Source organism: Schistocerca americana, chromosome 5 (genome assembly GCF_021461395.2).
Source record: "Schistocerca americana isolate TAMUIC-IGC-003095 chromosome 5, iqSchAmer2.1, whole genome shotgun sequence".
Classification (NCBI taxonomy): domain Eukaryota; kingdom Metazoa; phylum Arthropoda; class Insecta; order Orthoptera; family Acrididae; genus Schistocerca; species Schistocerca americana.
Genome location: NC_060123.1, coordinates 28,072,874 through 28,099,509, shown reverse-complemented (window position 1 = coordinate 28,099,509; position 26,636 = coordinate 28,072,874). Strand labels below are relative to the sequence as shown.

General features: G+C 45.6%; 1 protein-coding gene across 1 annotated transcript in view; it reads right to left on the bottom strand.

Annotated features, from left to right (window-relative positions):
- LOC124616737 (tensin) overlaps nucleotides 1–21,976 on the bottom strand; it is a 517,648-nt gene extending 495,672 nt beyond the window's left edge. The window contains exon 1 of the mRNA XM_047145102.1: nucleotides 21,812–21,976. Coding sequence (XP_047001058.1) covers nucleotides 21,812–21,943 — 132 coding nt within the window. The 5' untranslated portion in view covers nucleotides 21,944–21,976. The remainder of the gene's footprint in view (nucleotides 1–21,811) is intronic.
- Between the last annotated feature and the right edge of the window lie 4,660 nt (nucleotides 21,977–26,636).

Here is a 26,636-nt window from a genome sequence, read left to right as displayed (position 1 = left end):
AAAGTCGAGGAAATAAATAGGAACATAACAGTTGCAATGACCTCTTGGAACTTTGGCGCTAGATAAAACTCATGATATTGAGTTGTGTAAAACGCACATTTTGGGAACAAAAATGGATAAAAATTAATCAGATAAGCCAGTTAAGAATGTGATGGAGAATTCTGGGAGAACGGACGGACATGAGGACTATATATCTCATCTTCATCTTTCTCGCACATTTTCTCAAGAAGTGTAGTGAGCAGAAACTCTCGGGGGAGAAAGAAAATGCTGTAAAAGAAATTATCAACATTACATTACATCAGAAAATCAATGATGAACTGGTGTAATATCTCAATGTAAAACCTGAAAAAACTGATTCATTTCGTGACATAATTTTGTTGCTTTTACCAGCGATTAGTTCAGACAACAGCAGAGGAGGAGGTGGAAATGAGAGAACAGCAAATGGAGAAATAAAAATCGTGAACAGGTGTGGAAGCATGATAGCGTGTCGGGATTAACTTACACGTTCTCATATTTAACACTTTTTCAACACAGTTTGTTTTTTATGCCTGTATTAACATTTTAAACTGTTCTGAAAGGGCAACGGTGTCACTCTGACACACAGAGGTGGCAAATTTCCACATATTAATCGCATTAGTAGCGAAACTTGATGTTAATTAATGCGATTGCTTCTGAACCGGTGCAACGACCTAGATGTTTGAATCTCAGCCAAAACAAATCATCGCTTTACTATAGAGACGAAAAGCTGCAAATTTATACACCCACGTCAAAGCTACGCAAAGTCAAAATATGCAACTGTAGAACGTTTAATCCGAGTAGCTTTACGAAGTACAGCAGTATCTCAATGCCTGTACACAGATATTCAGATGCTCTGGTCACTCGATGAAATTGTTGAGTTGGAGATAATTTTTTTAAGAAGGTCTTGATTGCTAATCAGTCCTGTAGGACATCAGACATACCAGACTTTTTCAACCAGTGGTGCGATGTATAGCCAAACCTGCAGTTCTAGTTGCATTTGTGAGTCATGAGTCTGAGACGAGAACATTTAATCGCCTTTGGCTACTGTGACGGCGATAAATTGAATCGTAAAAACAGTACATAAAATTTCTTCATGTCTGAGTTCACAGCTTCGACATAATTTCTCATTTATACGTCCACCCTGGGCTGTCAAATTCTTTATGCAGATGAGATTCACTGCATCATTCACCGTATCATCGTATTACTGGCCAGTTTCGAGCTATGGTCATTTGGAAATGTCTGCAATAACAATATCGACAAAATAAAAACGTAGAACACTTGTTTACATGGCTAAACTTTGGGTACTACAATGCTGTTATACTACTTGCAGTTGTGTCTACTGGCACATACTGACTCGCTGTAAAACGTCACATGATAAACGTATTCTTCGAGTGTCGCATGTCTCAGAGTTCTTATACCAACGGTGTTTACGTCTGGGGAAGCGAAAGAAACGGTATGTGCTGTTTTTGTCAACAACAGTTCAGTTATTCGACATGTTACAAAATGCGTTCATCTGTGTAATGTATTTGACACCCTACGCTGGCCATTTAAAACGATTTTAATTTCGAGAAGAGTGCATAAAGTAAACAACTCTGACAGTTTCGAGGTTTAAGATAATCATGTTTCGAGCGGTCTAAGGCGCAGCAGTCATGGACTGTGCGGGTGATCCCGGCGGAAGTTCGAGTCCTCCCTCGGGCACGGGTGAGTGTGTTTGTCCTTAGGATAATTTAGGTTACGTAGTGTGTAAGCTAAGGGACTAATGACCTTAGCAGTTAAGTCCCATAAGATTTCACACACATTCGAACATTTTTTTGATTTTGATAATCATGTATCCAAAAAATTGCACGGAAGGTTTTACGCTAAAGCAAAAATCTAGATTTTTCCCTTACTTTTACCAGTAACATTTGATGCTCTAATAGCGTTATACAGAAGGTTGTTGGGAATAAGGAGAGGTTACCGGCATATGAATAAATGGGTAAAAGTACAGAATTTCGGTATAGTTTATTTTAAGTTGGGAAATTAAACGGGAGATGAGTGGAGTGAGGAGGAGATAAGGGTTAGCTATTAATGCGGGGAAACTTGTTACACACAATTTTTGAATTAACAGCTGGTAGCGAATCAGATTTCCTCCGACAGAAATTTCCATTTTTTGTACTGTTCAGTCACCGGTTATAGAAGAGCGTACTGTCAATATCAGACACACTGCGAGGGAAAACTTTGTGTATGCGCTGTACTTCATTTGCGATTGCTTTCTTTTGCGTTATTTTTTTATAGCAATATAGTCTTTCTCTAAATCACTGCCAAGTCTAATCTTCACATGAGTGAATAAGTTCTCTGTAATGAAAATAAATGCACGCTTCCACTGAAATATGACATGGTAATGTAGGGGACAACAAGTTACATTTGCGCGACTGCTACGGTCGCAGGTTCGAATCCTGCCTTGGGCATGGATATGTGTGCTGTCCTTAGGTTAGTTAGGTTTAAGTAGTTCTACGTTCTAGGGGACTGATGACCACAGATGTTAAGTCCCATAGTGCTCACAGCCATTTGAACCATTTTTGAACAAGTTACAGTTCCATTGGGACTAGTTTTTACAGTGAAACAATGTCATGTACAGTCTCGTATTACGTATTTTGACTGTTAAGATGAGAAATTAGAGAAAGGGTCATGAATTTCATCAACGATGCTGGCGTATTGTGACGAACCAGGTGCTATGCCACCATTGACCAGACGTTTTCAATAGGTGAGAGATCTGGAGAATGTGCCGGCCAGGGCAGCAGTCGAACATTTTCTGTAACAAGGAAGGCCCGTACAGGACCTGCAACATGCGGTCGTGCATTATCCTGCTGAAATGTAGGCTTTCGCAGGGATCGAATAAAGGGTAGAGCAATGGGTAGTAACACATCTGAAATGTAACGTCCACAGTTCAAAGTGCCGTCAATGCGAACAAGAGGTGACCGAAACGTGTAACCAATGACACCCCATATCATCACGCCGGGTGATACGCCAGTATGGCGATGACGAATACACGCTTCCAATGTGCGTTCACCGCGATGTCGCCAAGCACGGATCCGACAATCATGATGCAGTAAACAGAACCTAGATTCTTCCGAAAAAATGACGTTTTGCCATTCGTGCACCCAGGTTCGTCGTTGAGTACACCATCGTAGGCGCTCCTGTCTGTGATGCTGCGTCAAGGGTAACCGCAACCACAGTCTCCGAGCTGATAGTCCATGCTGCTGCAAACGTCGTCGAACTGTTCGTGCAGATGGTTGTTGTCTCGCAAACGTCCCCATCTGTTGAGTCAGGGATCTAGAGGTGGCTGCACTATCCGTTACAGCCATGCGGATAAGATGCCTGTCATCTCTACTGCTAGTGGTACGAGGCCGTTGGGATCCTGCACGGCGTCCCGTATTGCCCTCCTGAACCCACCGATTCCATATTCTGCTAACAGTCATTCGATCTCAACCAGCAATGTCTCGATACGATAAACCAAAATCGCGATAGGCTACAATCCGATCTTTATCAAAGTCGGAAACGTGATGGTACGCATTTCTCCTCCTTATACGAGGCATCACAACAACGTTTCACCGGGCAACGCCGGTCAACTGCTGTTTGTATATGAGAAATCGGTTGGAAACTTTCCCCATGTCAGCACGTTGTAGGCGTCGCAACCGGTGCCAACCTTGTGTGAATGCTCCGAAAAGCTAATCATTTGCATATCACAGCATCTTCTCCCTGTCGGTTAAATTTCGTGACTGTAGCACGTCATCTTAGTGGTGTAACAATTTTAATGGCCAGTAGTGTAGTACTGGTCAAAACTGGATACAAGTTCCTGTAATGATACGTCTGGAAACCAATACTCGCTGAGGTAAGGTCCACTCTGTCCTCTCATTCTCATTTGCCTGCTACGCAGAAGTAAACATTAAGGCAGTAGAGCTGCACATGTGGTAACGACGCATCCATGTAGACGCAACCTGCGTGTTGGTGTCGGCGCAGCGCCCCACTGCTGCGGTCGCGGATCACCGAGCGGCGACACGCGAGGAGGCGGCAGGAAGCGATGCTAATTTGCGCTCCTTAATAGCCTCCGCCGCACACCAGATGTGTCGCCGAAGGAGACTGCGGGCAGCGATGACGCCACGCGTTCCGCGAAGCCACTTGTTTACGCGCGATGCAGTAAAACAGCGCCGGCTTTCCAGGACGAGAAAAACGGCGGAGAGACGAGGAAAGGACGGTCCAAGTACGGGCTGGCCACTGTGGGACGCGGCGCAGCGAGTAGGAATTAACTGCGCAACGCGTCGGAGCCACGAAGACATTCGCGGGACTCCATTACTCTTGAAAGAACTTTGACGATGCAAATTGCTGTCAAGGCGTGGTCTGCAGATGAACGATGCCTTTGCGGCCTTCAGAATATCCAGTGTAACACAGCAGAAAAAAGAAAATTTCGTGCCATAAACGTCAAATCAACGTCACATTTCTCACCATCCTGAACTCGACCAGTGTTATCCAAAAACGGACTATCATTAGAGTCTAATCAAGATGCCACGATAAACGCACTGACGTCAATAAACTGTTCTGTGATCAAGGCAAAGTGACCGCTACGATTCATCGATGTAATAACTGCTTTCACTCGGGAGGACACGTAAATTTACTTTGCAAAATTTTCCCTGCTTACTCGTTACCTGAACCGTCATTGCATTTTACTGTCCTCTTCTTCTCTCTGCTTGTATAGTTGTGTGCGCGTGCGTCTCTCTCTCTATCTCTCTCTCTCTCTCTCTCTCTCTCTCTCTCTCTCTCTGTGTGTGTGTGTGTGTGTGTGTGTGTGTGTGTGTGTGTGTCATACTGTGACTAAAACCCAGCACGGTGTCAGACACAGGAGAAACTACTTCATTATTTATCTACTGTGGACAATCCACTCTAGCGACTGCTAAATTCATCAAAATGGTTCAAACCGCACGGCCACCGCGGCCGGCTAAATTCATCCTCTAATACGACAAATAAATGAGAAATCGCGAGAGTTAGGAAAGCCTTTGACCGTGTTTCGCGGACAGGTACAGCCGGCACGTTAGCTCAGCGTGTTCGGTCAGAGGGCTGCGTGCTCTCTGTAATAAAAAAAAAAAAAAAAAACTGAGCCAACGATCAACTTGAACGGATGTCTTGTAACGTCCGCCCAGACAAAACGCAACGAAATAAAAAATATATATATATATAAAAAAAGCCGTCTAAGGCGCTGCAGCATGGACTGTGCTGCTGGTCCAGGCGGAGCTTCGAGTCCTCCCTCGGGCATGGGTGTGTGCGTGTTGGTAGTTATGATAATTTAAGTTAAGTAGTGTGTAAGCTTAGGGACTGATGACCTTAGCAGTTAAGTCCCATAAGATTTCACACACATTTTTTGTTTTTGATCAGATGTCTTTATAATAATGATCTCGCAGCTGTGAAGACAAGTGATGGGACGTCTCATTTGTTCAGTGTCTCAGTAGGTGTCATGCAAGGTTATGTTTCATCTCATTAACTGCAGAACATCTGTGTCGAACATGTCTTTAGGAAAGAATTGACAACTTCTGCCTCGCCGATGACACCGTGCTTTTAGACACCAGCGCAGACGACTTTGCTGAGATACTGACGAAAGTAAAGTACACCAGTCCCTCATTCGGATTAGACATAAAGCTCAGGAAGCCGAAGCTCATGATAATTGATAGATATGAGCAGGTCCAACTTACAGGTCTATTAAAGGATCTGGAAAACGTGGGCTCTTTCATCAGTCCTGAGTCAACCATTTCTGACACGAGAAGCTGTGAAGATGATCATACTACGACGAGTGGCTACGAAGAAACTCATAATGATCTGGTGGAACACAGTGATAAAGGATAGGACAAACATTTGGCTAGTTGAAACACTTGTGTTTTCCCTCGTCTTCTACGGTTGCGTAACTTGGTCTCTGAAGGCCAGAGACAAGCAGCATACTGACACATTTGAGCTTTGGTGCTGCTGTAGCATGCTGTGCATTAAGTGGGCCGGCAGAAAAAATAATGTTTATATTAGTAAGCAACTAAACATCTCCTGGTGCTGTGGTGTCACCGCCAGACACCACACTTGCTAGGTGGCAGCCTTTAAATCGGCCGCGGTCCATTAGTATACGTCGGACCCGCGTGTCGCCACTGTCAGTGATAGCAGACCGAGCCCCACCACACGGCAGGTCTAGAGAGACGTACTGGCACTCGCCCCAGTTGTACAGCCGACGTTCATAGCAAAGGTTCACTGACAAATACGCTCTCATTTGCCGAGACGATAGTTAGCATAGCCTTCAGCTACATTTTCTATGTCCTAGCAAGGCGCCGTATTCAATTGCTAATTAATATTATGAAGCATGTACCGTAACGAGAGATGTTCTACAATTGTCGATTAAAGTTAAGTATTCTATCAGTTACCTCCTGTTTTGCTAGTCTTATTTCTCTGACCTGTTCCAGACCTAACGCCAGTCAGCCTGTAATTAAACGCGTGCATTTCGGCCTCCTGTAGCGACACGGTGTTGGCTCTTGAGCCAACACTACAAAAGGTGCCTTTCTTCTTGTGTCAACAAAAAAAAGTCTGACTCTTTAGCCACATTGCGACAAGAGATGGTGAAAGTATAGGAATAAAATAATCATGGAAGGAAATATCGAGGGCGCGAGAAAGAGGGGGAGATCAGTGAGCTGGTGGACAGATCAAATCGAGGCATCCAGCATGCTTCTAGAGCAGGCGATTAGAGAAAGAAGTTATTGATGGAGTCACGAAGCTCAGCAAAGAATACGACGACTTTTGGCGATGAATGCGACCTTGTGACCAGAATTTCTCCTGTATCCTCACTGATGTGACTTGGCATGTTAGCGGTTAAATTCACTTACATCTACACATGTGTACCACAAATTAGCTTCAGTGTGTTGCGCAGGGCCGGCCAGTGTGGCCGAGCGGTTCTAGGCGCTTCAGTCTGGAACCGCGCGACCGCTACGGTCGCAGGTTCGAATCCTGCCTCGCGCATGGACGTGTGTGATGTCCTTAGGTCAGTTATGTTTAAGTAGTTCTAAGTTCTAGGGGACTGATGACCTCAGATGTTAAGTCCCATAGTGCTCAGAGGCATTTGAACCATTTTGTTGCGCAGGGTACGTCTTTCCTCGTACCTGTAGCATTTCTCCCTTTGCCTTTTCCGTACTCGAACGCTGCGCCACCAAAACAACTGTTAATAAGCTTCTCCGTTAACCTGAAACCTATGATTTTATCGCCCTGGTTCTTTTTGCAACATATCCGTAAAATAGTAACCTGTTGTATGACTGTTGTTGTAACGAACGATATCGGAAAAAGGGCAGCACACTTTTTTCGTAATGAAGAACGTCCACCTTGTAGAGACTGCTGCTAGAGTTGGAGGAGTACCTCAGTGACACTTTAAAATTCACTAAAATAAAAAGTTTCCTTTTGCACAACAGTTCCGTCTGCGACGGCCGCGGTGGCCGTGCGGTTCTAGGCGCTGCAGTCCGGAACCGCCGGACTGCTACGGTCGCAGGTTCGAATCCTGCCTCGGGCATGGATGTGTGTGATGTCCTTAGGTTAGTTAGGTTTAAGTAGTTCTAAGTTCTAGGGGACTGATGACCTAAGATGTTAAGTCCCATAGTGCTCAGAGCCATTTGAACCAGTTCCGTCTGCAAACAGCTTCACGCAGCGTCCGGTATTATCCACTGGGTCAATATTTTAGTACATACCACTGATGACCATTGATGCCCCGGTCGGTGCACGCATTTTCAGCTGTCCCCATCGAGGTATATCAACAACTGTCGGCAGCTGAGGGTTTCAATTATCATTTATTCTAGAGAAGCTGCACGGTCTCCAGTGGTATCTGTTCTTTCGAGAATAGTTACTATCTTCATACATTTAGAGTGTTGAGTTCCATAATATCGCTATTTTACGAATCCATTGTTAATTTTTATAGACGCTAAAAGCGGAGCAAGCATTTCCGCCCAATATGCATGGAATCGTAGTGGTATTCCATGAAGTCCAAACTGCCCTTCCTCTGTCTAGCGGTTTGGCACATTTTCAGCCCCGCGATCACCTATCTTAATATCTTTTCTTTTAAGTTTGTGTGATGACTGGACGCAGTAGCACAGTTTTCCTCAGCAAAGCAAAATCGAATATCAGGTAACAAAAGTCTTGGTATAGCGCTATTCTCATATGGAAAAGGCGATTACGTTATTCAGTTCTGCAGAGCAGTGTAGTTTATGGACTGTATTCTGGCAATGATCTATAAATCGTCACATTCGTCCAGAATGCAGGACAACGCCGCAACAATCATCGTGTCGAAGAAAAGGCAGAATTCCAATTCTAGAAGGGGGGCAAAGTGTCTCTTCCACTCAACCGTGCGGTCTCAGGCGCCTTGCCACGGTTCGCTTGGCTTCTCCCGTCGGAGGTTCGAGTCCTCCCTCTGTCATGGGTGTGCGTGTGTTGTCCTTAGCGTAAGTTAGATTGAGTAGTGTGTAGGCCTAGCTAGGGACCAACGACCTCAGCAGTTTGGTCCCGTAGGAACTTTCCACCACAAATTTCCACTCACCACACACACACACACACACACACACACACACACACAACGGACGCTTATACAGATGACGTAGAAAACCATGTTCAAAAATGGTTCAAATGGCTCTGAGCACTATGGGACTCAACTGCTGAGGTCATTAGTCCCCTAGAACTTAGAACTACTTAAACCTAACTAACTTAAGGACATCACAAACATCCATGCCCGAGGCAGGATTCGAACCTGCGACCGTAGCGGTCCTGCGGTTCCAGACTGCAGCGCCTTTAACCGCACGGCCACTTCGGCCGGCCAAAACCATGTTACATCGCACTGATTCACGTTGCAAAAGCTGACTAAACGTTTTCAGATGTTTACACTCGGAAATTACACGCAACTTGAAATTACATGCAACTTGAAATTCCACGTTACGAAGTCACAGATCTTCACTTGCTACACGCCTATGTTGACATTCAGTTTCGCGCACTTGTAAAGTCAGTCAGTGGCAGACGCTACATCTTGCAGATGTACAAGGTGTTACAAAAAGGTACGGCCAAACTTTCAGAAAACATTCCTCACACACAAATAAAGAAGAGATGTTATGTGGACATGTGTTCGGAAACGCTTAATTTCCATGTTTTGTCAGTATGTACTGTACTTTCTCGATTCACCGCCAGTTGGCCCAATTGAAGGAAAATAATGTTGACTTCGGTGCTTGTGTTGACATGCGACTCATTGCTCTACAGTAGTAGCATCAAGCACATCAGTACGTAGCATCAACAGGTTAGTGTTCATCACGAACGTGGTTTTGCAGTGAGTGCAATGTTTACAAATGCGTAGTTGGCAGATGCCCATTTGATGTATGGATTAGCACGGGGCAATAGCCGTGGCGCGGTACGTTTGTCTCGAGACAGATTTCCAGAACGAAGGTGTCCCGACAGGAAGACGTTCGAAGCAATCGATCGGCGCCTTAGGGAGCACGGAACATTCCAGCCTATGACTCGCGACTGGGGAAGACCTAGAACGACGAGGACACCTGCAATGGACGAGGCAATTCTTCGTGCAGTTGACGATAACCCTAATGTCAGCGTCAGAGAAGTTGCTGCTGTACAAGGTAACGTTGACCACGTCATTGTATGGAGAGTGCTACGGGAGAACCAGTCGTTTCCGTACCACGTACAGCGTGTGCAGGCACTATCAGCAGCTGATTGGCCTCCACGGGTACACTTCTGCGAATGGTTCATCCAACAATGTGTGAATCCTCAAGTCAGTGCAAAAGTTCTCTTTACGGATGAGGCTTCATTCCAACGTGATCAAATTGTAAATTTTCACAATCAATATGTGTGGGATGACGAGAATCCGCACGCAATTGTGCAATCACGTCATCAACACAGATTTTCTGTGAACGTTTGGGCAGGCATTGTTGGTTATGGCTTGATTGGGCTTCACAACAACAGATTCGGTGACCGATGGGTTGGTAGAGGCGGACCAATTCCATGGCCTCCACGCTCTCCTGACCTCAACCCTCTTGACTTTCGTTTATGGGGGCATTTGAAAGCTCTTGTCTACGCAACCCCGGTACCAAATGTAGAGAGACTCTTCGTGCTCGTATTGTGGACGGCTGTGATACAATACGCCATTCTCCAGGGCTGCATCAGCGCATCAGGGGTTCCGTGCGACGGAGGGTGGATGCATGTGTCCTCGCTAACGGAGGACATTTTGAACATTTCCTGTAACAAAGTGTTTGAAGTCACGCTGGTACGTTCTGTTGCTGTGTGTTTCCGTTCCATGATCAATGTGATTTGAAGAGAAGTAATAAAATGAGCTCTAACATGGAAAGTAAGCGTTTCCGGACACATGTCCACATAACATATTTTCTTTCTTTGTGTGTGAGGAATGTTTCCTGAAAGTTTGGCCGTACCTTCTTGGACGACCCTGTACAAAGATACCTGTCTTAAAGGTGGCACTGAGTTTGGATTAGCGCCCTGAAGTATGACGAGGTGTCCTAAACTTACAGTACGTTCCATTACCTGGAAAGCCCGGCCCATTACAGTGGGCTGTTTTATTGCTCTGCTCTAATCGGCCGCGTGTGTCCACCGGCGGCTTGACAGCTAGCAGGCGGCACGGTCGCCGCACAAGAGCCGCTCCGCGCCACTTGCCACTTGCCGCGCCCAGGCCGCGTTCTTCCTTAACGACGGGAGGCGCCTCTCGGGCTCTGCAAATGCCATCAGTCGCGTTTTTCCATCACGCTTCCTTTTTTTTTCCCCTGTTTACTTCTTTTTCCATCGCGACTGGCGCCGACGGCTATCCGGCCACGCACGGAGCTCATCAGCCAGGTCTCGGCGCCGCATGAATATGTATGCGCCGCGATGCGGCGACAACGCGCGAAATAACTCTTCACGGGAGGCGCACGTACGAGAGAGAGAGAGAGAGAGAGAGAGAGAGAGAGAGAGAGAGAGAGAGAGAGAGGGGGGGGGGGGAGGGGGAGAGAAAAAGACAAAAGAGAGCAAAATGAAACACCTGCTGAGCCGCAGCAAGACACGGGCCTACCGTGCTGCTCCTATCGGAACGGCGGTCGCAGGAAATTGATTCCGGCGGCACGTATTTACACGCTACTACCAGACAGATAATATATCGTGGCTTAAGCTTTCACCATTCGTGTAGCTCTACAATTAAGCTTATCCTGCTAGCAGAGCGGTACGTTGGGGGTAGCTGTCTCACGTCGTTACGTCTGCTTTTGTACGCGGCTTGCTAATAACGACAACAGTCATTTGGTGATCGGATCTGTGTCACGCTATGATGTAGGGCTGTTGATAAAATATCTATACCTCGATATTTTTTCCAAAAGTAACATAATTTTACTTTCACTGTGTGAACGAGTCTTACTGCTTTTGGAGCTTTCACCACCTCCAGTGTTTGACTGCGTGAAGCAAGCACGCATAGATGTCACAAAGAAGTAGTCTGACTGCACTGGAAGGGGGAGGGGGACGGGGAGGGGGGAGGTGTCAATGTGAATGGAATGACAAGATTTCCGACGATTTTTGAGAAATGCCGATGTGAAGAAATAGCATTCTTCAAAAATAGTTGCTGAAAATGATGAACAAAAATGTAAATGACAACACTGGGCTTTTTGATTGGCAGAGACGTGTGAGAGGAAATGTTGACGCGTTCGCCCGCACACTTCCCGTGAAACTCAACGTGCTCTACAAGACGTGCATCAACTTCTCTGGCCAGCACGATCTCCGGACTTGTCTCCAATCGAACAGGGGTGGTATATGATCGGACGAAGTATGTAGGCAGGTCGAGCAGACGTGTTTGCAATCTGTACGACCGACTGGATGTCAGAGTCAGCGCCTGCATTGTCTCCTGTGGATGCTACACCACGTACTAATATGGATGTTTCAGTATGGGTCGATACCCGGTACCTTAGAACTGTTTGGTTCGTAAACGTAATCTTCACAATTATTCATATGCAATATTGCAACAATAAACACTGAGTGAATTAGAAACCTCTAAAAGGGTGTACTAATTTTTTCAGACAGTACATTCATATGATAAAATAGTGTCGATAAAATTTCTCATATGATCTTCATAACACGCGAACTTTCATGACCAACGAGGATAGTTACAGTAAGTGTTGAGGTAAGGTATTTGGATAGGTATGGGAGTGACCATTATGATGTATATCGCAACTGTAATATTATCCCCACTTGCACGCCCAGGGAGGCTTCATTTCGGGTAGGACTCGAAGGGTAGTTTATGGCTGATAGGATGGGTAGATTTCGCTGTCGGAGTGAGGCAGGCGATTAAGCTCTGGGAAAAGTCTGCAGATATAAGGGAAGTGGAATGTGCTGATACGGGCCAGGTAACAACCCAGGGGTTCTTGAGGTTGGAGGACACAGGTTGTAAGAGTATCAGCACTGTTGTAGGATGGGGATTGTTTCAGGCCTCAGGCGTGTGTAGGAGTGCTGATACGACGGATATTTTAAGCATGCTAGTAACTGGATTATGAATGTGGGACAAAGTGCTCGTTGTTGTTGTTATATAGGATTGGAAGTTAGAAATGAGGAAACTAGGTGGGTGTTACTGAAAGGGCCGGCCTGAGTGGCCGAGCGGTTCTAGGCGCTACAGTCTGGAACCGCGCGACCGCTACGGTCGCAGGTTCGAATCCTACCTCGGGCATGGATGTATGTGATGTCCTTAGGTTAGTTAGGTTTAAGTAGTTCTAAGTTCCAGGGGACTGCTAACCTCAGAGCCATTTGAACCATTTTTACTGAAAGGAATCTAGTGCTACCGGAGTTTGAGCAAGAGGGTGGAATATCATAAATGGTTGTAAATATTGTCGTATTATAGGGACAGCAAGACGAAAGATCCACGGTCGTTTCGTTGGTAGAATAGAAGGTTAAGTAGATGTAAGAGTTGATCACCTCAGGAAAAGCTGAAATGAATTCCAATTCAGGTGAATGGGAGAGGGAGATGTCGTTCGAAGTGTTCCTAGATGTTTTTGGAAGGGACTGATTAAAGAACGCAGCTGAAGACTGATTTAAGAATATTGCTTCAGTAAGAAGAGTTCTCATTGTGAGGTTTCCTCCGTTTTACGCAGAGGAGAACTCTTGACGTCTTCCATGTTTTGAGAGTAACTCCATGTCGAAATTGGTGTTCAAAGGGTTGGTATGGTTTCTATGACAGAGAAGTGGCATTATTTCATGTGGCGTTATACGACGGAGCCACGGCCGCATTTTCGTTTTTCAAAACAGTAGCTGTGTACGGTGTGGTTGGATCTGTCGTGATGTGAAATATAAGTATTGGAAGTTGGGAGTGAGAGGAATGGTAAATGTGTCAGTGTGCTCGTCGTTTATGTATGGGCCCGTGTCACGGTGTCCTCAGAGACAAGATTATCAGGAACGGTGATGACTGTCTGGAAGGTAAATGTGTAGGAGGTAGGACGCGAAAAAGGTGCTTTTATTTAGCTCGTCAAGGAGAGGTTATTATGGACGTGTGGGTGGTGCGTAGGGATATTCCGGCTTTAGGCTGGTGGTAAGCGTCGCTATACTCTACTTCAGTTTACCATTGCTGTTGAATTGCGCTTGGCGCATGTCTGTCGTCAGTTCTACAGTATTTTTGCTCTGAGTATACTGAAGATGTGTCGATGTAATTGCCAGTGATGTGTTAATATGTCCCAGTCACAAGTCTGGAGTAATGAAAGTACTGGTGTCTGTAAATACTTCAAGAGCTTGCAGAGGAGGGGGGGGGGGGGGGGGGGGGAAAATGCGACAAGTGGACACTTGACGGCAGCAGCCTCAGTTAAGGTCTGCAGTAGGAAGGAAGCAGCATTGGTTCCGTTGTCAGTGTTTAAGGAAACAGCAGGCTGGCCTTCGAATTGGGCATGGATATACGTGTAGCAGGGGAGGGTTAGACTGGGTGAGGTATAGAGAGGTCGGGTTTGTTGATAAAGGTTAAGGATTAAGAGTTGGATTGGTGGAATGACTTATTACAGACAGGTGAATCCGCAGTCATAGGAGCACAAAGTACAGCAACGATGAAAATACTCCCAGAAAATATTTTGGCAGTGGGATAACATCTCTGCTTCAGCTGTCAATCTCTAAGATGATTTCCAAAAATTCTGCCGTGACATGTAAGTGTCGGCCTCCACAAAACAAACATCAAAGTGAACTGGAACTGAAGCCAGCTCTGAATACATTTCGTGGGAGATCCGTGTGCGCAATTCCTTGTCACTTCGGTGCAGATGGATTTGTTTTGTCGATGTAACACGTGTACGTTTCGTGCTTCTTACGTAACGTGCGATTCGTTGGTAAATGTTGTGCAAATATCACAGTCGTCTCAGCAACCGTAGAGAACGGAGTGCAGCCAAGAGAGGATGAACATCGCTAATATCATCTACTTATTGGTACCAAATGCAAAAAATCCATTCATTTCACTGACAATGAAAAGCTGCCGCAAATCCAGAGAGCAAGGGAAGCTTGACCAAAATCCGTTCATATAATAAAGTCCTCCGCTGTGTTTTTCTGCCGGCCGAAGTGGCCGTGCGGTTCTAGGCGCTGCAGTCTGGAACCGCGAGACCGCTACGGTCGCAGGTTCGAATTCTGCCTCGGACATGGATGTGTGTGATGTCCTTAGGTTAGTTAGGCTTAACTAGTTCTAAGTTCTAGCGGACTAATGACCTCTGCAGTTGAGTCCCATAGTGCTCAGAGCCATTTTGTGTTTTTCTGTGTACATGTAAAGCCTATTGTCAGGGACTACTGTAGGAATTTCGATATTGTTTTCTCTAATACATAGACTCATTTACAAGGAAGGTGTTTGTGTGTTTATAGAAACAAGTTGTCAGGCGGTCGCTACGTACTCGTAGTCGTGCGAAGCTGAACCGAGTGGGTCGTTAATGTTCCGAAAACGAAAACTCTGCGACAACAAGTGCTACCATGTTCTCTGAACACATACCCTATCTGTGCCACTGTTCAGAAAAACTAAAGTAATGATGTATAAACTTTACTGGGATCGGCGCTAACATACGGTCCTGAAACCAGCACACTAAAAAAATTGCATGCAAAGCAAGTTGGCAGATCTGACAGAAAAATCTTGAGACAAATTCTTGGGCCAGTGGAGGAAAATGATGCCTGGAAGAGATGATTCAACTATGAATTATGTAACATATATAATAAACCTGACAATGTCAGATGCTTTTAGAATTAAAGGCTGTAATGGGCAGGACATGTACTGAGAGCTAATGAAGAAATGATTAAGAAGCTATTCAACGCAGTTCTGAAGGAACCAGGAAGATTGGAGGAACAGGGTTAAGGTTGTGTGGGGGGGGGGGGGGGGAAGTTCCAGAAAGGACATAAGGAAAACTGGAATTCAAAATTGGAGGAGTTCGGCACTTAACAGGAAAGAATGGAATAATCTTCTACAAAAGGCCGAGGCTGTCGCGCTGATACCGATGATGATGGACTCACAGATCAACGCGCACACACTGTTGTAGATCGAAAATTCTTCTAGAAAGTGTGTATTTGAAATCGTCAACATACCACGGGCGAGTGATAAGACCGAAGACTTTCATTTTGCGAGTGGTTTTAAGGTATGTGTCGTGCGGACGAGGAACTTGTTGGAAAATATGTGACTGTAACGTTTGATGGTAAAGTAAATCCACTCGCTCAGCTGCACAAGGAAGTGCTTCAACCTGCTAACAACATTTCACTTTTTGCCAATGAATGGGTACAGATATAGTGCACTCGGTGTATATAAATATTTCGGCTTTGTCGCGTAGCTACTGGATGTGCCATTAGGCGCATGCAAGAAACTGGGCTTAATATCCTTCCTGCAGAATTACTGAACAAATTCTAAGTTCAAATGTAATAAATTTTGCAAATGCTACTATCCACAAATAGACCGCTCATGTGAAACTTAAGTTGTCCTTCTCTCGCACTATATCCTCCGAGCAACGGATCAACAGCAAGAGTCAAGTTCCGTACTCCTAGGTTTCCGGAAAGACTGACTCAGTTACTCGCTGCAGACTGTTAAGAAAAGTCCGATCAGAAATTAAGAAATTCAGCCTTCAGTTGCAAGGTAAAATTTTATTAGTTTACCTAGGTTTCGATGCCAATAATCGTATCTTCTTCAGAACCAAAATTAAATTATTTTGAGGGACAAACGTTGGCCATGTTAGAGAATGAAATTAAAACAGAATAAGGACGCATAGTCATAAGATTATGTCTGTCAGAACTAAAAACATTAAGACAAACGTAGACGGAGCTACGCCGGCCAGGAGTCTTTTTGTTCTGAAGAAGATACGATTATTGGCATCGAAACCTAGGGAAACTACTAAAATTTTACCTTGCAACTAAAGGCTGAATTTCTTAATATCTCAACAATTCACGGTTGCTGAAGCGCTGACCTATGTTAAAGATCTGTAAAAGTCCGATCATACGGAACAGATTCTTAGATACGTGAGTGGCTCGAAGACTTTGTAGATAATAGAACACTGTAAGTTGTCTTGGACGGTGAGTGTTCACCATAGACAAAGGTTTTATCAGGAGTGCCCCAGGCAATGGCCACTCTTGTTATATGCTCTGATGACCCAAAATATTATGACAACCTGCTTAATAACTTGTTTGTCCGTCTTTGGAACGAAATACATCTCGGATTCTGCGTATAAGAGATTCGGCAGTTTGTAGGTAGCTTTGTGGACGTATGAGGCGTTACACGTCTACACTCAGGTCATGTAATTCGCGTAAACAACGGGCCGCTGATTTGCGAACGTGGTGATAGCGCCCGGTAGCGACCCAGATGCGTTCTATAGGATTTACATCAGGAGAGTTTGGTCGCCGAGACATCAACCTGAGTTCACTATAATGCTCCTCAAACCACTGTAGCACGGTTCTAGCTCCGAGACGCGAACGGTTACTCTACTGAATGGTGACATAGTCGTCGGGGAAGACATCATGCATGAAGAATGGCTCTGAGCACTATGGGACATGACATCGGATGTCATCAGTCTCCTAGAACTTAGAATCACTTAAACCTAACTAAGGACATCACACACATCCATGCCCGAGGCAGGATTCGAACCTGCGACCGTAGAACCGCTCGGCCACCGCGGCCGGCTATGCATGAAGAGTGCAGGTGGTTCGCAGCAGTAGGCGCGTGTTCGGTGACTACCTCAGGTCCCACGCATGCGCAGGAGAATGTCTATCATAGCATAATACTGCTCCTACCAGCCTGCGTCCATAGCGCGCTGCAAGTTTGGAGACGCCGTTCACCTCAATGATGGCTTTTTTGGAGAAGACCATCGACCTAGTGTAGCAAAAATGTGATTCACCCGAAGCCTCGACACGTTTCCATTGATCGACGCTCGAGTCCCGATGGTTCTGTGCCCACTGCAATCGTAACTGACGATGTCCCCGAGTCAACATATGAACACGTAGGTGTGGTCTGCAGCGGAGCTCCGTGTTCAGCAATGTACGATGGACGGTGCTCTCTGAAACGCTTGTGCGTGCACCAGCATTGCGCTCTTTCGGTTGCCGTAGATGTCCGTCTATCCTACTTGACAGAGAGGACAAGCCTCCGAACCCCACGTTCTGTAAAGAGTCGTGGACGTCCAACCAGTTAGCGCGTAGTGGTAGTTTCGCTGTCCTACTACCTCTTTCCGTAGCTGCTCACGACAGTAGCACGTGAACATTCGACCTGCTTCGCCGTTTTCAAGGTACTCGTTCACAGGCTCTGCGTAATAATAATCTGTCCTCTGTCAAAGTCGCTTATCTCAGTGGGTTTCCCCGTTTGCAGCTCGTGTCTTCGCTGGAGTGATCCCGCGTCCGGGTGTGCTCCGGTTACGCACTTTTGTTACAGGTTAACGTGCCCGCAACGCCACCATGCGGCGTCCAACGTCGTGGTGGGCAGTGGTCATAATCTCTTAGCTTGTCAGAGTGTACCATATGCATAAACGACCTGTCGAACAGGGTGAGCCGCAACTTGCGACTGTTTGCTGATGAAGCTGTAGTGTACTGGAAAGTGTCGTCAGTGAGTAACTGTAGGAAGATACATGATAAGTTGGATATAATTTCTACTTGGTGTGATCAATGGCACCCGGCACCCTCGACCACGTTGCCTATGAGTGCCCCACATACTCGTATGATGCAGCAGCCGAACTTAGACAACGATTTCCTGATAATGACGTATCAATACTTAGGCAACATGAAAAGTTTGAAATATTAAACACCTTGGTTAATGAAATTTCACAAAACATCTTGAGAGAGTTCTTATGGGAAAATGGGCAGTAATGGAACATAGAAGACGTAGCTAGGTTGAGGAGGAAGGTGCGACGATTATCATGAATTTATTACTGGTGTAGAATTAGATGTAGGGCAGGAAGCCTATTTCTTTTGTAAGTTATCTTTTTGAGAAAACTGCAGCGAGTTATAAAGTTTTACGGGCTAGGCCAGTGGCTGGAGCACGCCCACACACATTGGCTCAGTTGGCACCGGGCGATAAATTGTGATAGGCTTGTATATTCACTGACACAACCTGCAACGCTGCAAGCAGTAGATGTAATTCTTAGAAATAAAGAAAATCATATAATGTTATTATTACTTGTATCATGCTGCAATTGTACGTATACTTATATGACCCACTAATTAGCTTAGATAGTGGGTTTATTGCAGACCTGATCAAATAATGAAATTTAAAAAAATGAAAATAAATATAAAGAAACGGAATGGTTAACTATAGTACAAGGTGCCCATTGCCATGTAGCGTATTGTGGCTTGCGGAGGATGTATGTACGAGAGCTGCGCAGAAAGTAATGCACCGCATTTTTTTTCTTAAACAATTGTTAATGTGTTGATGTATGCGTCTGCATTAATGGTACCGCCTCTTAGCATCACATCAGTGAGAATCACACCCTGACAGTCCCGGGACACGGTGATCATGACGTTACCGGCTGAAGCAGTTGCTTTGTACATTTTCTTCTGTGGGAGTGGGAATGGCGCCGTTCCATCGACTGCCATTTTGTTTCGCGCTCAAAATAGTGAACCCAGGTTTCATCACTTGTCACAATCCGGTACAACAAGGCCTGCCACTCAGCTTCAAAACGTTGCAAGAAATCAAGACAAATGTTTTTTCTGTGCGATTTGCGATCCACCGATAGACACAGCGGGACCCATCTTGTACGCGCTTTCGAATAGTCAGGAGTGCGGATAATCGCATCCACACTTCCTTTACTGATCGACAGATGCAGCTCCAACTGGTAACGTGTCTGTCCTCGCGAATGACATCAGCTCGCTGTAAATCGTGGAGCTCCGCCGAACAGCCTTCTGATGACCCCACCCTCCGTGCCCAGCATTGTACTTGCGTCGGCAGCAGATCCTCCGTAGACTTTGCACAAGCGTTTGTGAATATTCCCCACAGTCTCTTTCTCTGCAATGAGAAGTTCAATGACGGCACGTTGCTTGTAACGTACATCACCTACAGACGCCATTTTGAAACTGTCCTGCAGCTACGCTATCTGTTGGAAGTGACGGAAACTTGGCGCGCTCACTCAGGAGACTTCAGATAATACTCACATAACGTTTCGTATTCATAGCATTGTTCCTACGTCACCATCCATAACACGGATTCCTGCACCTTCTAACCCTCCGCCAGTGTGCCCCAAGGTTCCGTCCTCTCCCCTCCTCTCTAGCTTCTGTATAAGGCGGACATGCCGCCGCCTTCGTCCCCCGTCCACCTTCTCCAGTAAGCCGATAACCCCTTCACCCATCTTGACCGGTTCACCACCTGGTGCAACCAGTCGTTGCTCAAGGTCAATCCTTCCAAGACCCAGGCGATGATTGTAGGCAAAAGCTTCCTTCCGTCTCCTCGACTTCTATGTCACCATTTATGGCCGTCCTATCGCCCTCACCCCCACCCTAAAGTACCTTGGCGTCACCCTCGACCATCGCCTCTCCTGGACCCCCCCTCTCCGGACAATCCAAGCCAAGGCACACTCCCACCTCCGTCTCCTCAAGCTCCTTTCTGGCCGCACATGGGGACTGGACCCCTCCACCATCCTCCTCCCTCATCCGCCCTGTCCTCTGCTACACCCACCCTGCATGGATCTCCGCCCCTCCTACCTTTTACAAATCCCTTCAAATCCTAGAACTCCATGCACTCCACCTCGCCTATCGCATCCGTCTCTGCTCCCCCCACGGGGATCCTGTATGACCTTGTTCCGTTCCCGTACCTCCACCTTTTCCTCGAACGGATACGGATCCTATACACCTCCCATAAAGTCGATCCCCCTCACCCGCTTGTCTCTCCCATCCTCTCCCACCCCCATCCGCTGCTGCGCCTGTATTCCCAGTCCCACCTGCTCTCCATCTCTCCACTCTCCATACCCTCGCCCAAGGTGGCTTCCACCAACTCCCCCCTCCCTGACGAAGCCCTCATCCCCTCCATCTACCCCTACTACCAATTTTGATGCTCCCACACCCTGTGTGTTTTCCTTGGAGCACCCTCTCTCCCTTCTCTCCCTCCTCCCTTACTACCCCCGTCCCTTCTTTCCTCCCCCTCCCATCTCCTCTGCCACTGGCACCTACACCCTCCACTCTCCGTCCTCCCCCACCTTTTCCCCTTTTTGGCAGGTCCCCGGACTCGTGCACGTCAAGTGAACATTCGCGCGCCGGCGATCATCGCCATCGGTTCTTTGTGTGTGCCGTCGTGTTAGTGCTTTAGTGTTTCACCGCCCACGCTCAATCGTTTCACGTGTGTTATTTCAGTCATCAGTGTTCGTGTACAAGTGCTGGACGTTTTTTATTTTACTACACCTGTGAAGGGCTCCGTGTTTTTTACTCGTGTGTCTACTGTTTTTTGCACATCATTATGTTTGTTTTTCTATGTCTTCCTTGTTGCTATTTGTACTATCCGTGGCCGAAGAGCGTCATAATATAGCCGCTGCCGGCCCACCTTTGTATAAGGTGTTAAAATAACAATAAAGAAAAAAATAGCATTGTTTGCGGCTAAGAAAAAAAATGCAGTGCGTTACTTTCTGGACAACACTTGTACATGTACCGGGTGATAAAAGAGTCAGTATAAATTTGAAAACTTAATAAACCACGGAATAATGTAGATAGAGAGGTAAAACTTGACACACATGCTTGGAATGACATGGGGTTTTATTAGAACAAAAAAAGAAACGAAGTATTGCTAGACGCGTGAAAGACCTCTTGCGCGCGTCGTTTGCCACTTTCGTCATGCTTGGCCTCCCAGGTCCCCAGACCTCAGTCCGTGCGATTATTGGCTTTGGGGTTACCTGAAGTCGCAAGTGTATTGTAATCGACCGACATCTCTAGGGATGCTGGAAGACAACATCCGACGCCAATGCCTCACCATAACTCCGGACATGCTTTACAGTTCTGTTCACAACATTATTCCTCGGCTACAGCTATTGTTGAGGAACGATGGTGGAGATATTGAGCATTTCCTGTAAAGATCATCATCTTTGCTTTGTCTTACTTTGTTATGTTAATTATTGCTATTCTGATCAGATGAAGCGCCATCTGTCGGACATTTTTTGAACTTTTGAATTTTTTTTGTTCTAATAAAACCCCATGTCATTCCAAGCATGTGTGTCAATTTGTACCTCTGTATCTACATTATTCCGTGATTTATTCAGTTTTTAGACTTATACTGACTTTTTGATCACCCGGTAGATGTCTGCCAGTGTGACGAACAGCACACGTGGGAGCCAGACAGGCGCCCGCGCCCGCCGCCTACCATGTAGTTGTCGCCGTGCTTGGTGTGGAGCATGTGGGCTGCCTCGCGCTGCGCCTGCCGGAACTGCGCGCGGCCGACGTCCGCGGGGAACCACAGCGCTATGATGCGCTCCGTCACGTAGCTCAGGTCCATGCCGCCGCCCCCGCCGCCGCCGCCACCGCCGCCGCCCCCGGCGCAGCGCGCCCGCGACGCGCTGCGAGGCTGCGTCGTCAGCGCCGCGCCGCCCCCGCCGCCGCCACCAGCGCCTCCGCCCCCCAACGTCGGTCCGCCCACCGGCTGTCGACAAGAGAACCGCCACACGGTTACTCGTCGTCCGCCAGCTTGCGCGTTGCTCAACAATCACAACATCATCACCACACCTCAAACTGATTCACCACATGATGTATACCACGGCAGATTGCTATTATACACCTGTAAGGCTCCAGGAAGAGATGAGAAGAACTGATGCTAGAATATTCTGAACCGTTCGGTCGTGTGACATTTCTCTTCAAACGTCTCCAAAGCTCGACGTTTCGATCCCTCTCTCGCAACAATTCTGGGTTCGACATCGTCACTGAAGAAGATCCCAGCAGAGGGATCGAAACGCCCAGTTTTGGAGACTAAAAATCTACTCTGTAGGAATCAGCATGGGTTTCGAAAAAGACGATCGTGTGAACGAGACTCAGAGGACCATAGACACGGGTTCCCAGTTAGATGCCGTGTTTCTTGACTTCCGCAAGGGGTTCGATACAGTTCCCCACAGTCGTTTAATGAACAAAGTAAGAGCATATGAACTATCAGACCAATTGCGTGATTAGACTGAAGAGTTCCTAGATAACAGAGCGCAGCATGTCATTCTCAAAGGAAAGAAGTCTTCCGAAGTAAGAGTGATTTCAGGTGTGCCGCAGGGGAGTGTCGTAGGACCGTTGCTATTCACGATATACATAAATGACCTTGTGGATGACATCGGAAGCTCACCGAGGCTTTTTGCGGATGATGCTGTAGTATATCGAGAGGTTCTAACAATGGGAAACTGTACTGAAATGCAGGAGGATCTGCAACGAATTTACGCATGGTGCAGGGAATGGCAATTGAATCTCAATGTAGACAAGTACAGGGTGATTCAAAAAGAATACCACAACTTTAAAAATGTGTATTTAATGAAAGAAACATAATACAACCTTCTGTTATACATCATTACAAAGAGTATTTAAAAAGGTTTTTTTTTCACTCAAAAACAAGTTCAGAGATGTTCAATATGGCCCCCTCCAGACACTCGAGCAATATCAACCCGATACTCCAACTCGTTCCACACTCTCTGTAGCATATCAGGCGTAACAGTTTGGATAGCTGCTGTTATTTCTCGTTTCAAATCATCAATGGTGGCTGGGAGAGGTGGCCGAAACACCATATCCTTAACATACCCCCATAAGAAAAAATCGCAGGGGGTAAGATCAGGGCTTCTTGGAGGCCAGTGATGAAGTGCTCTGTCACGGGCTGCCTGGCGGCCGATCCATCGCCTCGGGTAGTTGACGCTCAGGTAGTTACGGACAGATAAGTGCCAATGTGGTGGCGCTCCATCCTGCTGAAATATGAATTGTTGTGCTTCTTGTTCGAGCTGAGAGAACAGCCAAGTCTCTAACATTTCCAGATACTGTTGTCCAGTTACAGTAGCACCTTCGAAGAAAAAGGGACCAAAAACTTTATTGGCTGAAATGGCACGGAAAACGTTCACCTTAGGCGAGTCACGTTCATACTGAGTTGTTTCCCGCGGATTCTCAGTGCCCCATAAACAGACATTGTGACGGTTGACTTTCCCGTTAGTGTGGAAAGTTGCTTCATCACTAAACACAATCTTTGAAACGAAAGATTCATCTGTTTCCATTTGAGCATGGATAAAATCACAGAAATCGATTCTTTTAATCTTATCAGCTGCAGACAGTGCTTGAACCAATTTCAGACGATAAGGTTTCATAACTAACCTTTTTCGTAGGACTCTCCATACAGTTGATTGTGGAATTTGCAGCTCTCTGCTAACTCTGCGAGTCGATTTTCCTGGGCTGCGAACAAATGCTTGCTGGATGCGTGCTACATTTTCATCACTCGTTCTCGGCCGTCCAGAACTTTTCCCTTTGCACAAACACCCATTCTCTGTAAACTGTTTATACCAACGTTTAATACACCACCTTTCAGGACGTTTAACACCATACTTCGATCGAAATGCACGCTGAACAACTGTCGTCTATTCACTTCTGCCGTACTCAATAACACAAAAAGCTTTCTGTTGAGCGGTCGCCATCTTAGCATCAACTGACGCTGACGCCTAGTCAACAGCGGCTCAAGCGAACAATTGTACAACTAAATGAAACTTTATAGCTCCCTTAATTCGCCGACAGATAGTGCTTAGCTCTGCCTTTTATCGTTGCAGAGTTTTAAATTCCTTAAGTTGTGGTATTCTTTTTGAATCACCCTGTATAATGTGCTGCGAATACAAAGAAAGAAAGATCCTTTATCATTTAGCTACAGCAACTGGAAGCAGTTAATTCCATAAATTATCTGGAAGTAGATGCCAGACTGAGATTCATTGGAAGAATCCTAAGGAAATGCAATCCGAAAACAAAGGAAGTACGATGCAGTAGACTGTTTCGCCCACTGCTTGAATATTGCTCAGCAGTGTGGGATCCGTACCGGATAGAGTTGATAGAAGAGATAGAGAAGATCCAAAGGAGAGCAGCGCGCTTCGTTACAGGATCATTTAGTAATCGCGAAAGCGTTACGGAGATGATATATAAACTCCAGTGGAAGACTCTGCAGGAGAGACGCTCAGTATCTCGGTACAGGCTTTTGTCGAAGTTTCGAGAACATACCTTCACCGAAGAGTCAAGCAGTATATTGTCCCCTCCTACTTATATCCCGCGAAGAGACCATGAGGATAAAATCGGAGAGATTAGAGCCCACACAGAAGCAACCGACGATCTTTCTTTCCACGAACAATACGAAACTGGAATAGAAGGAAGAACCGATAGAGGTACTCAAGGCACCCTCCGCCACACTCCGTCTGGTGGCTTGCGGAGTATGGATGTAGATGTACAAGTTTGAAAAACGATATTACGCGTCCTAACGACCCTGAACATTCTAACAGTAATAACAACGGCGACGGAAGCGTGTATACGTGTAGAAGAACTGATTGCAGCTACATAACTCGAGCTTTATCGATTAATTCGGAACATGTTAGACAGCCTTCTAAAGATTTAAGCCTGCAAGTGTTTCGTAGTTACCAAATGCCTTCTGGGGGAACTTAATACAATAGGGCTAAGGGTACTCATTCCCTCCTCCCTCCCCTCCCCCTCCCCACCTGAAGGATAGAAAATAACGTCCCTGACATTATCAGGACGGAGAGAAGCGATCACACACACCACACACACACACACACACACACACACACACATATATATATATATATATATATATATATATATATATATATATATATATAACTATTTAAAAAGTTTTAAAAACAATTATCTAGACTGCAGTTAGATAACAGTTATTACATAACTAGTTTCCACTGTAAAAATCAACCGTATTAAGATACATTTCAGTTCAAACTGGACCCGAGGAAGTTATATTTTTTCAACTGGAGCTAGTTACCATCTAATAACTGTCAGATAATTGTGAATAGGCAGTTAAAAACTCTTGAGTAATTTAAAAAAAATTTTTAAGTGTGAAAATTATGAAATGTCCTATGGTCGTTTAATAGCAACTACATTTTAGGGGTAGAAGCATTTTTCTGCTATTAACATTTTGCACACCCTACACACCAACATTGTTTAGTTAACATCTTTGCTGAGTAGGAAAAGAATAACATCTTTATATTTGTGCTTAACGGATACTCTTTGCATTGTGAACAGAATCAGAGAGTATAAAACATACATGTCAGGCTCAAGCTGACATTAAGAATATTGTGAAGTGCACCACAGTGATTTATTTACAATGCAGCGGCTTGTACATTGTCCTGGGAAATCATGAAGAGCGTAACAAAACAAATCGCCATCCACTGGAACATATATAAGTGTACAGTATTGTTTCGCTTTGCATGTAAATAAATTCAGGCGGATTAACACGTTTTTACTAACGAAACAACATATAAAGTGGCTCTAAATATACAAATGTTCTTGTGCAGTACAAGAATAGACGACATGCTGCTGAGCAACACGTAAGTGTAGCTGGAAGTGTCAGCCGTCTGAAGATGGGCATGTTATCCCGAAATCGGCTGTGGCATTGAAATAAACGACTTTAAAATTATTTGTGACTGGTTACGTTATTCATCAATAACCATTAACGGCCGCGGAGTTCACAGAATCCAGCATTATAAAATAACAAGGAAGATAGGGGGAGACAGGGGTTTAATGTTCCGTCGACGAGGAGGTCATTAGAGGCAGTGTACAAGTTCGGATTTCAAAAGTATGGGGAAGGAAATTGACTGGGCTCTTTAAAAAGAACCATTCTGATGGGGACCTTAAACGAGTGTAGAAATCATGGAAACGTCAGACACCCGAATACGAGTCCATTGTCTTCACCAATAAGACAAGGTGGATATTCTATTTGTTCGTCGACATCAGCGTGTTTCAATGATCATCTTACATTTCCAGCGAATTACCCAAAAATATTAAGAAACAACTGATAAGTCAGGTTTCTTTCCTCTCAGTGTTATGGAACATTTTAACTTCGTTTCGCTGCATTTTTTCTATAACACATCGTAGTGTAGACGGCGAGTATTTAATATACTCTATATTTAACGTGCCAGTGTTCTGGGACAGCGAATATTTTCATTAAGCAAGCCATA